This window comes from Anopheles moucheti, chromosome X, assembly GCF_943734755.1.
Source record: "Anopheles moucheti chromosome X, idAnoMoucSN_F20_07, whole genome shotgun sequence".
Classification (NCBI taxonomy): Eukaryota; Metazoa; Arthropoda; class Insecta; order Diptera; family Culicidae; genus Anopheles; species Anopheles moucheti.
The window spans coordinates 14,373,120-14,386,022 of NC_069142.1; the positions used below are offsets into that span (position 1 = coordinate 14,373,120).

Below are 12,903 nucleotides of genomic sequence, written 5' to 3' on the forward strand. Positions count from 1 at the left end.
TTTTTGGCGGAATATGTTATCTTAAAATAATTCGTGAAATATTAACTCATAGCCCAACTGGGGGTGGGCCTCGAGCCCCACCTCGAGGAGCGTACGAGCGCTTTGTTGGGTCCTCTCGAAACCGGATGTCATTAAACCGTCGATAATGATTGGTTCCCTCAGGAATGGAAGTACTCGGTGTGGGAATTCTACTACTTCAGACTCCGATAGGCAGTGATCGAAATGATTTCCTTCTGGGAAATATTTAAAATCTAAAGCACAGCATTGTCAAACGCTTTCGGTGTATCGAGATGCATGGAGTGAGCATTTACTCAGAACTCAGACATTTCTAAAATGGGAGAAAAATACTCGTCATTCATAATTTTTGTTTGATTGCAAAAATGAATCCTAATAAAATACGACAACTCGCTAGGATGGAGCAAAAAATATTCAAAACCTCAACATCAACGACACAGCTGACAGCTGGCTCGTCTATTTATATATACTTCATTGAGAACGCTGGAGATATCGGGAGGAAATGAAGTTTCCTACCAAACTGGTGGCATAAAATAGTACTCGTACTATGCCGCAGCCGAACGACCTTCTCTCGCGGTTTGTACAGACAGTTTGAAGTAAGGCAGAGCTGCCCTTATGACGACGTACTGATGCACCGCAAGTGCGCTCGGAAGTGCCTCCTGTGGTTGTTACGCGTGTGTGTGTATGTGTACTTTTTAATGGCAATTCCGAAGAGCGAGAGATTGAAAATCTAGCCGATCGTAAATAAATCAAACGCAACAGACAGCGAAAAGAAACCTTGAGCGTCTTCGTCCGCGCACCTTCCGGCGCATTCGGTGATACTTCAAAGGGGTTTTAGTACGACTTCGCCGCTGTTTAACAGACGCGCTACTGTCGAACGTTGCGCCGAGCACAGCTTCGAAACGATACGCTACGTTGCCGTGACGCAACGTCCCGCGGCCGGGAAGCGAATCGGGAAACAATCGAAGGCACCGACTGCCCCGGGCATTTATTCCGTTCCCTGATCCGTGCGTGGCTTCATTCGGTGTATCGGCGACAAAGCGAGGTCAGGATGCGTGTTTCATGGGTGTGTCGGTTGGTAGCTAACCAAGAATTCATCATCTTACATTTTGGGTCGCCTTGGATGAAGAGTTCCTGCCCGCTTCCGGGATCTATCGAGTTCTAAGGGAGGTAACGTGGGATGTCGTCTAATATTGGTTGACGGAAGCGTGATAAATTGCTGACAAGCATTTGCTTCCTTACTGCTTTCCACACGCTATCGAGCGTGCCCTTTCACTCTAGGAGCACTGTTTCCTACAATTTGATTGCTGTCTGGGATTTGTTGGATGGGGAGGGGGGCGTTATGGATTCAAGGTAAATAAGAGTATAAAAAAGCCGAAAAGCTGGAAGAAATTCATCAAGATCCAGCAGTATTACGGATCCTGCGGGCTTACCGTTTTGTTGGTGTGAATCAGTTCCGGTAACACTCGTAAGCACATTACTTTAATATCTGCCCAGTTATGTCGATGAAGTTGTGGACAAGTAGTACTACGACACGGTAAATACACCACTGGGAAACGTTAGGCGACTACAACACCCATACCGGAACGTCAACTAATCGCGCATTTTGTTCTCCTTTATATGAGGTGGAACTCGTACTGACGTCCAAAACTTAACACTCGCTTTTAGCGGAGCTTGATTATGGGCCCGATTGGTTTCTGTCAGCCCAGTCCTGCTGGGTGCTGAGTGATTGAATCGACACGATATGGGGTAGAGAAATGTGGAGACAGAGCTGCAGGAAGGAAGTGGAAGAAAAAATAACAGCTTGGTCAAAAACACTTTATCGATTGTGTACACGGTGGCGCCTGTACGTTGCGGATGTCGACGAGTCGAAGAGGACGAGATTAGACCACGAGGGCACCACTGTATGAGTGAAAGCAAATCAAAATTTGGTCACCGAGTCCCTACGCCGTAAGGATGGAAACGGCTGTAGGACAAAAGCGTTGGAAGGGCGAAGAAGAAAGCCGTGGACGTCCTCTATAATGTATACCGATACAAACGATGGTAGGCTCTTTCGGGCGATAACATTCATCTTCCCAGTGACATCACAGTGACAACTGTGCCGGTTACTGCACGACAACGAACCGGAGGCCACAACACCATTGCTCCCCATGTCAGAAGGTTAATTATCTGCTAATAGCTGTTCTGTTCTTCCCGGCGGCCCGCATCTTCCGCTTTTGCTGGGGAGTCTCAGGGCCTTTAATCGCACCCATAAAAAATCCTCAACATCTTCAAATGTCATTATTGCGCCAGTGTTTGTGCTGTATTTATGTGGGCCTCGTAGAGTAATGTGAACATTTTTTGTGCTCTTTTTTCTTTCATCTGACCGGACGCGGCTTTGACTTCACCTCATCTATAGCGCAAAAGCTCGTCTAAAGAGTGCGAGAGTGACATCTTTAATGTGATGATGATGGGAAAGATTTAGGAATAATCTACGAAGAGTTTTGTTTTACCGATCACAAGCTTGGTGTATTTCTATTCTGGACCGACAAGTTCTTGATACGGAAGGGTCTCGGACATTCGGAAGTGAAGATATCGGAACGAACCCGATCATGATATCACAAGCGATCCAGTACGCGGATTACTTTGCTCGCTCGATGCGAAATGACTCCTCGGTGCCGGGTGGCGGTGTGTACGCGGGGGGCAACGTGACCGGGCTTGGTGGTGGGACGGGGAATACATCCAGTACCGGGACGGCCACCGGTACCGATCTGTTCGATATGTACGCCAGGAACTATCCGTACGTGTCGTCTACGGAGGAGCAGAACTACATCGAGCAGCTGAGCGACAACCTGCGCAATCAGTCGGCCGGCAATCGCAGCTACGGCGGGTACGATTACGGACTGGAACCGATGCCACTGCCGGAGTGCAGTAACGCGTACTCGGCCGGACCATACTTTCAGCTCACCAGCTACTTCCTGTACATCACCATCTTCGTGACGGCGGTGATCGGTAACTCGATCGTGCTGTTTATCGTCCAGTCGAACCCGCGGATGCGCACGGTCACCAACTTCTTCATCACCAATCTGGCCGTCGGTGATCTGATGATGACGCTGTTCTGCGTACCGTTTACCTTCATCTCACTGTTCGTGCTGCAGTACTGGCCGTTCGGGCTTGCGATGTGCCGGCTGGTGAACTACACGCAGGCAGTGTCGGTGCTGGTTAGCGCCTACACGCTTGTCGCGATCAGTGGTGACCGGTACATTGCGATAATGTGGCCGCTCAGGCCACGCATCACCAAGACGTAAGTGTCGCAAGTGCTTTTGTTGTGTGAATTGCATACTTTTAGGCGTTTATTGTCTACAGAGTAGGGTAGAGTAGAATTGCATACTTTTAGACGTTTATTGTCTACAGAATAGAGTAAATGTTTTATCGTGTCTAATGGTGTTTCTACTGATGTCTTACCTTCCCGACAGTTGCTCCAAGTGCTTGATCGGTATCGTGTGGATCATCGCACTGATTACAGCCGTTCCGATCGCCATCTTCTCGACGCTCTATTTTCCAACCGATTGGCATGTACAGTGCAACGTGTAAGTATGATCCAGAGCGTGGCTCACTGTCTAGCGTCAATGCAATATAAGTTTGTTCTTCTGCGTGTAATTCTCGACCGGTTCTGGGCACGGTTGTACCGTCCACCGTATTGTGGTGCGATGGTTAACCAGTTTGTACGCTAGATCGCTCTTATGAATAATTCTACAGCGCACACAGGTTGGGTTTTGCCCGAGATTCTCTTTTTCACCCGACACACCACCCCACCCGTGAATTAGCATACGAATGAAAACCTCATCTGCATAACATTTTGCATCCATGCCCCCCTTTTGTGGGCGTGCGACCAACCAGGGCTAGTTCAACGATCTGAATAAACAAACTTGTGCCGAATTTTGCCGCCATCCGGGCGCAAGGGTAATGGTCACCGTATTATCAATTTTGTCGCTTGCACAGCTACAAGTTAGCTGTTCACGCTGGAACAAAGGAATTACCATACCAATTAACATCCGCGCAGCGATACGGACGCGGTGGCGATGTTTGGTACACGGATGCGGCTTGCCGTGCGAATTATGGCAGTCTGGCGGTGCGTATGTGCTGTCCGAAGTTAATAAGTCTTCTGCCAGCTGCTTGTCAACATCAGTGGGGGTCATTCATCCGCATCTCTCCCTAACCCCTCCCTAACTTCCCTCTTCTAAATCCAATATGCCACGGAAAGCTTGGCAAATTTGGCCGAATGGGTGTGATTTTATTGTCCTGATGTACCGCTGATTATGGTGGTTTTATGGGAACATGGTAAAGGATTGCTTCAGCCCCAGGATGCTATGTCATGGTGAGTGTTTTAGGCTGTCATAATTGGACCGGCATACGGTCACTTGGATAACGATGCCCCGTCCAAGCCGGGTGTTATCATCTGTTCTGGGGAGTTACTTGTTTTTTTTATTGGAGGATAGATGTCTAGTGGATGTTGTGACATTAGAATTACATTAGGATTAGCAATTGTTTGTGCATGGTGGAGAGAGCTACATAGGGAAGGGTATGAGCTTAGAGCGCCGAGAATTCATGTTCCCGAAAAGGTCGGTAAGGTCCTTGGAGAATTCGTCCAAACTTTTGTACATTGCACTGATGCTCGCCAGCTAACCCCGTAGCTGCTATATAATGACCACTCAGCAGCTCTAGCTTACCTGCACCTGGTGAGCCGGTAGCTACCACTTTTTCTGCTTTATCTCACCCCGCCATATTCCTTCTGCCCACTTTCACCTTCAGGCCAATCTGTGCGGAAAAATGGCCATCACCGGAACAGGACGACTACTACACAATAGCGCTACTGACCACACAGTTCATCGTGCCGCTGGTTGTGCTGATCTTCACCTACACACGCATCGCGATTGTCGTATGGGGCAAGCGGCCACCGGGTGAGGCGGAAAACTCGCGCGACCAACGGATGGCCAAATCGAAGCGCAAGGTAGGTGACGGTACTGACATTTCCGATGGGGGGGATGCTTCTATACGCGAGCGCGCCTAAAGGTAGGCTATCGAACGGTGTCGTTCGTTTTTCGGAACGCCCGGGGCGCTCCCGAGACTCGCCTGTGCAAAGATGCAGGAAGTGTCGCTGCAGCTTAAGCCATATGCTCGGTATCGATTGGGAAATAGATCCCTTAATTAATTTTTACGACCCCATTCGATGCGCGACGGGTCTCCCGTACGGCGAGAGTGAAATAGCGTATGCCCATTGGAACGGGCGACCATTATTGACCGGTGATATTCGAGGAAAATCAACGCTGAGCAACTTCGATTTTGGGGTTTTGTTTTACCATCTTAATTCTTTCACCGAAAAATTCCAGCAACACTAATGCCGGAAGATTAATGTCAATTTCCATAAAATCGCTCCATTAGAGGAAAGAGTGCGAACAGACGTACGAACGTTCGATTGCCACTATATTTTCTGCCCATTCCGGTGGGAATGGGAATCGGTCCGGTGTTTTACTTACATAAATTAAGTTGGATAGAGTTTTTTTTCCAGAACGGTTTTCCCGCGTATCGCCCGATCCTGGCACAAAGCACCATTACAGGGATAAGATTTAATGTCTTATTTCATTACACTTGAAGCGCTCAATTAAATTCACGGCAAACCGGTGCTCTCTCGCTCCTGCTACTGTGTGATGGGAGTAAAATCAGAGCCAGAGAATGTTTTTACCGATTTTCCGTGCGGAGGTCGGGGGCCAATAACACACTCAATAGCACCACCGCACGCTCCGATGAATTTGCCTGGTTTCGGATTATTGTTTATGTTTCTGTGTAAACATGGTCTCGCCCGCCGTAGAGGGTGGTTATTACAGCACCAGTTCGTTGGTGGTCCATCCACCAGGTTCGTGTGGAAATGTTGGAGTGGAAATAGTGGAAAAAAGTGAACCAATATTTCCTGATGTATGGCCGCTGCGTGTGAAAGTTGTGGCCAACATTGAAAGGGCCAGGCAATATTCCTGGCAGGTATTGAGCATCAATTGTTTGTTGGGGCGGTCAGTCTAAATCACGACGCGGGAGTGGGCGATAATGAAGGAAATTAAAAGCATGGAACGGTTCATTGAAAAGTGATTTTCGTGGTAGCATACTGTTGACTTTAATTTTTCGCGTAGATGGCGAAACCTTAGCGGTCCGCTCTGTATTATAAATGAACTATGGCATGTATGCGCTCGTTGTTCCGTTCGGTTCGTTTAGCCTGATTGCTGATGGCTCAGAATTGACTTTCAGAAGTGGTAATTTCACTCCTTGCAGACTGACCGGATATCTCTGGCCGAGAGTTTAATATGCGTGAGCCTAAAGCCAGGTGTTGGAGTGTTTTGTGCTGCAAATTGCATACTTTTAGGCGTATAATTTAAAGGGAACAATATTGTTTACTTGTGTGTTTACTTCAAATCGTTTTGGGTAGATTGGGAAATTTATTTATATTCTACCAGCTATCAGCAACTAGAATATCCACAGCCGGCTAAGATGTAGGATTTCAGTGGATGAAGGGTGCTTTTTGTGTTCCTGTTGTACGAACTGCGAAAGGAGAGAGAATTAAACAAGGGAAGGAAAATAATGTTGTGGGGGAAAAAAAACTCATCGTTTTCTTGAATTTCATCTCCCCTAAAATTTTCCTTCTCAGACAGAAACGAAAAGCACAGCATAAAACATCTTTCGAGTGGTATTATGGCTAACGGCATCGGTGAATTATGTTACTCCCAACAAACCAACATACAAGAAAACATATGAACACGTCGCTAGAACCCCGCCGGTACCATCAGTGTACGCGAAAGCGTGAGGCGTGGTAAAACCTCGGCTTAAACCCATTAATCACACTCACACCTTTTTTTCCGTGCTGTTGGTTGGAGCACAAAATTTTCCCATAAGCGGCTTACCGATGCTTGATCCTCTTCCACATCCCGGGGATGCGATTTCACCTGTGCGAGCTCAGATCGTCCGCTGGCTGTATTTGTATTTTTTTTCTTCCATTCTTTTGTATCTTTTGTGTTGCATTTGGCGTGAGGGATCCGGCTATTACGTTCCATTGCTAATGTGTGACACCGCGATGAATTCTCGCACGTCTCGACTGATGAGGGTGATCGTTGGTCGGAGGGAATGGGAGGAGAAAGAGTAAGGAATGGGGTGTAAGAATGTACGCATGTTGTCAAAATAAGGGACCTTAGTTGTGGCCCATTCAACCCACTTCCAATCGCCCGCCTGCGGGTGCAATATGTGTACGTGACCGTACAGCAAGACGGATCCCATACTGCCAGAACGACTTTTTGCGCCTGAAGGCGCCTGGCCTCCTGCGTATGATGGAGTGCACATGGACTCTCATTTTTCTTGCCGCCTTTTCAGGAACTTGCCCATTTTTTTGGTGCTTCCGTTCCATAAGGACTTATTCATTAATGGGCTTCTCACGGCCCACTCAATGAGACTCGGCTGGTGGCGGCCCATCATTTGGGGGTGATGCCTTCCCGGAAGGATATGCACGGGAAGGTGTGTACGGTTTTGTCGATCCTTATCGATAAAGGTTTTGCTGGCCAGCAAGCAACGGAGTAAAGCGAAAATACATTAAATTTAATTTCACTGGACGGGTGAAGGACACAAGACGACAAGTGAAATGTCACGCACCGGTTGCGAACATTAGCATGCCGGGAGTTTAACGCTGGCCAAAAGTTCGTTTATTATATTTTGTTTTTCTTTCCTCTCTTTTCTTAAGGTGCCTCCTGGCTTCACCCGAACGAAATAATAATAAAAGAGAGACAGAAACATAAACGAAGAATAGTTGACCTCATCAGCGGTGATTGAGAGGAAAAAGTTTTTCTCGCTCGACCGACAAACAAACAAACCGGAACGTGGTCCTTTCCGAGCGCGCCCCACACCAGAACACCCTCGCGCCTAGGATCGGGAAAGAGAATTTAAATTAATTTTCAATAATTCGTCATATTTTCCGTTGCTTGTTCGTTCGGTGGGGGAGGTTTCGGGATGTGTCTAGGGGGTGTTAGAAAACAGAAGGCAAAATAAAAAAAAACATTTCCTCTTTCGTTTATGCACGCACCACCAAACAAGGGGATGAAAATGTTCTGCTTATTATTGTCCTTCTATTCATGATTTCTCACCCCTTGCCCTCCCGCCCCTCTCCCCACCCCATCCGATTGGGTTTTTCCTGCGTTTATCACCGGGAAGGGTCAGAGCTCGAACACAACACCGGAACAGACGCGACAACCCCACAGCCTTAACCATTTCCAACAAACCCTCTCGAAAGTTGTACGACAAAATGGCAGCAGGAGCGCCAAGTCGTCGGAAATGCGAGGCACGAACGCAACACCAAAATGTCAAGCTCGTGGCCATCGCGTTTGGCTTTCGCTTTACCTTTAGGAAGCGTTGTGCACCTGTTACGGGACACATTTTTCCACACCAACCAACCCCTCACAGTATAGTGCCCACATGTGTGCAAATATGCTGGGAATGAACAAAATGAACGTGAAGCCAATCACCATTTTATCATGTCGCAAATGAACTTTTATGATGCGTTACGCTAAAATTAATATTCCTCTCCAGCTAGCGGTAGGAACTTTTGCAGTATAACGGACTGATAAGGTGAAATTTTACTTGTACTAAAGCAATTCTTGTACTAGAAAATTCGAGATAAGTTGTTATAATTTAAATTTTCTCCTAAATTTCCTCTCCAATTTGCAATACAAAATGATTGAAATTATTCGAGAATTCTTTTAATATGATCTTTTTTTTTTTTTTTATTTTATTTTATTGAAGTTACTTATGCAGGTAAGGTAAAAATGTTACTTGGGGCGTTTTTTTAACCTGATCAGTGTTCAGGTGGTGGAACGAGCTACTCGTGTTTTTGATCAGCAAACTCGAAACGGGAATTGTTTATTAAATTTCTATGTTAATGATTTTTGTTCGCTGTCGCGCGTGGAAGGTAAAATGGTAACTTTCTTGTCAACGATGAAAGCAGGGGAAATGGGAATTGATAGCGATACATTGATGTTGAGGGTGTTGTTGTAATTGTAGGAAAATTCGTTGGAATTTTTCCTTTCTTTGCATATCCCACACTTCCTCGGAAGGGCAAAGGGTGGTTTTCCGGTGACGAAAGGAGCACCATAAGGGGTGTTCGGGTTCGATGGCATCTTCCCTTGTGTTGCCGGTGGGTTTAATGTTCCAAAATTCCGATATCACGTTACGAGGCGTCTCAAGTGTATAAGTGAATTTTTGGTAAAATAAGACACCCGCAAAAAAAACGGAGAGAAATAACAAGTGCAGACAGGAAACCAGTGAATGTAACGGCAAAATTGAGGAATATGGTACGCAATGGTACGATACTTGCCCGGTTTTGAGGAAGGATCATCCGAAAACGGAAGCTGTGGAAAACGTGTTTGCTGATAGCGGACGGAAAACGTGAGAATACCATTCAGGGTATTTTTTTTCGGACGAAAGTGGGCGAAGTACGAGGTGGGCTTTTGTTGACAATGGCGCACAAAGTGGCTAGTGGATGGGAACAGAGAAAAAAAAATTGGAGAAAAAAAAACTGGGAAAATTCACAATGTCACCCATCAGAAACCAAAGAGCAGAGAAAAGGGAAATAAAAATTCGACCAAATCGTGGAAAATCTTTTGGCTCCAAAATAGCACAAATTCACATACCCTTGTGTCATGTTCTAACCTTCTTTTGCTTCTTTATAACGCTTCGCGCTTATTGCCGATGCCAGCATATGGGGCTGATGCTGGACAGTAATGTGTGCTGCACAATTGAGCTCTTCCACTCATTCGGTTAACAACCCGATTTTCATTGCTCTCGACGATTTGACCAATTTTCTAAACTTTTCTTTATGCTCGTTGTGGCCGTATGCTTGCGGGCATGCAGGGAAGGAAGACGTGCGATACACAGTGATTATGGTGCCTTTTGGCAGCATCAGTCTCAACCAGAGCCGGTTGGAAAATGTACCATTGCTCGGTGGAAATCCCACGCCGTAAACGGACCGAGGTGATCTTTTGCCTTTTTTTCCCCATTATGTTTCAACACAGCGACAGGAATTGAGCAAAACGGGGTGTAAATTCAACCGAGGCGAACCACCACCGTACTACACTGACGGTAGTCTTCCATAAACGAAAGCCCCCGTCCGGTGATTACGGTGATTTTATTTGACTTTTTATCCTTCACCAAACGGACGGCACGAAAAGCGTCAAGCTTTGGTGTGCAATGGTGCATTGCTCTACCACGCCTGGTATCGGGAGGGTTGAAAAACGGTATTGATCGCGTAAAGCTGGTGTGTGGGTAGGAAATTAGCGCTCGTGCAAAAGACTAACGAAAGGAAACTGTGGCACTTTCCCAATCAAAGTAGAAATCCTTTCAAATCGTGCGCTTAACGGTTAGTCGCGAGGAAAATCGAACCCGTTTTGTGCAGCCTCTTTTTGTTTCGCATGGCTTTGTGCTTTTGCTTCACTGTTGCAGGGTTTTCTTACATATATTTAAATAGAATTTTTAAGTTTCGTGTATAATGTTTCGATGTAGTGATTGTTAGCATCCTGCAGTTTGGCCAATATTGTGCAATTTAAATTTTTTTTTGCTTCAAGTTCCAAAAGCAAGACGGAAACCCCTGTAACTTCTCGTTTGCAATTTTTCTTTCATCGACTATCTTGCGATGAACATCCGCTTCATGAAATACGAAGTTGTTTAGAGCTTCTTAATCGATTTTTTCGTGCATCCTTTTTTGCCGCCTAGTACACAATGTTAACCTCCCAAAACCGGCGATACCGGATGTCGCAGTTAAGGAGGGGAGGGTTATGTATCAAATGGAAAGCAAAACTAAAGCAAAAAAAACACACCCCATCAGGCCCATAATTTTAATAATCTCACGGCCGGCATGCTTTCGCTACCCCATTAGCAGGCGGGCCCGGACCCGGTTCATGCGGGTGTGTTAAAAACAAACAAGAATATTCCAATTTTCCCCAGCACGGTCCCTCCTGCTTTTTTTTTTGGTATGTTTGGTTTTTGTCGGTCCAATTATCTGTAGGGACCGAGATTGGGTTGTCAGCGAACGTTCGGCCAACGTGATGGGTTCGTGATGGGAAAAGGGGAAAAAGGGGAGGGAGGGAAGAAAAAGGTCCCCAAATATGGTGCAGTGAGGTTTGGTGTGGTGTGCACCGAACGGGAAAGTTATTGGAAGTAATTACTTTTTAACCAAATTGTTCGGTTTGCTCCTCAAGAAGCTGAAGTGATGGATAGGCTTGCGTTCGTGTGTTTGGCTAGACCGTCCGTGTATTGCTGGTATCCCTTTTGTTCGCTCGGCTAAACTGAATTGTCCAGAAAATCTCGACGAGAAAATCTGTCAATAGAGAGAAGAGAGAAAGAAAGACAGATAAAGAGAGAGAGAGAGAGAGAGAGAGAGAGAGAAAGAGAGAGAATGAGAAAAGGGAAAAATACCTTTAGCAAATTTAAAACAGCTGCAACTGACGATCACTCCAATTGGATTCCACTTGATTAGAGCGAAATGGTGACGTTTTCGTTTGGAATTTTTCCTCCCTGCTTTTGGGTGGAAAGAAAAAAAAACCCAACCGTGATAAACCAGGGCGAAGCGGGGAGCCGAACGTAACCGGCGGCAGGTAAATTGTTTCCCTGCCGATGGACATTCATTTTCATCTATCGATTACATAAATCCCTGCATTAGTACCGGCCGATTGAAGCGCGCGTTCGGCCGTGTACCTTTTGTCCATTTTGTATGCCCTGGCCCGGCTGGATGAGCTGGATCGACCCCGGTGCAGGAAAACATCTTTCACTTCGAGACTACCAGCTGCTAAATCTACTTTGCCCTCCCCCTCTTCCCTGCTGTTAAGCTCTGGCGCGGCGTGTTATGGCATGGACATGGTGGGTGAATCGTGTCGAAGGCGTTCGAGTGAATGTACCGGGCATAACGCCATCATCACTATTCTCGACTTGGGCCATGCTCGGGAGGTGAGGTTGTTGTCATCGGGTATCGTTTTAAGCCCGGCGGGACTGCCGAGACGGAGAGGGAGGGAAGGAGAGAGAAAGAGAGAAGGTAAAAAGATCATTTGTGCAAATAATCAGCCACTTACGATTGGTCACGCTACATTGTGACTTTTGCGATGCTGTACGCCAAGAAGCGCCTTCTAGCGTCAAACGGCAAGAAGCAGAAAATGGTTGCATGTTCATTAGACAAAAAAGGGGCGAGCTTGCTTGTCGGTCGGTGCCTTATGGGAATGGGAAGGTTTGGAATACATCAGTGGTGGAGATAGCAACTCCCACTCCCCCGATGTAAGTAAAATGATGAATAACCTCCGGTGCGCCTGAAATTAGACAAAACGCATGTTAAAAGATGGTCCGATGTTGGCACAACCTTAGTTGAACGAACTTCTGCCTGTGTACATCCAACTGTTTTTTGGTCGAGGGAAATGCGCTAACCCTGTAACATGCTATCATGTTCCTAATGCTACAGCGCCGCATCTACTGCTAGATCGTGATTACCGACACCCGTCATCTTCCTCCTGGAGGAGTTCCATTGGTGGTATCCAGCACTGCTGTAGCGTACAGCGTGGTCCAACATCACGAGCACCCCGCTGGCACCATAACGCGTTCCTTCTCGCCACTCACGTGGTGGAAAATTCGGACACACCGATAGATGGTCGCACGGAGTAGAAGCGCACATCCCGATTACCCGCAACATGGAATGCCCGCGACATGGTGGAAGATTCGAAAGCTGATGGCCCCATGGGTGCATTACCGATCGGCCATCGAACCGCACGTTACGTAAGGCTGTGAGCGAAAGTATTATTTTATTAGGCCTCCATTTCGAAAAGGGTTGATGTCTGCGACAACCTG

General features: G+C 46.7%; 1 protein-coding gene across 1 annotated transcript in view; it reads left to right on the top strand.

Moving 5' to 3' along the window:
* Positions 1-2,606: 2,606 nt before the first annotated feature.
* The window catches only part of LOC128306329 (RYamide receptor), a 66,057-nt gene continuing 55,760 nt past the window's right edge, over positions 2,607-12,903 (top strand). Inside the window, exons 1-3 of the mRNA XM_053043796.1 lie at positions 2,607-3,298; positions 3,471-3,584; positions 4,807-5,005. Of these exons, the coding sequence (XP_052899756.1) occupies positions 2,607-3,298; positions 3,471-3,584; positions 4,807-5,005 (1,005 nt within the window). The remainder of the gene's footprint in view (positions 3,299-3,470; positions 3,585-4,806; positions 5,006-12,903) is intronic.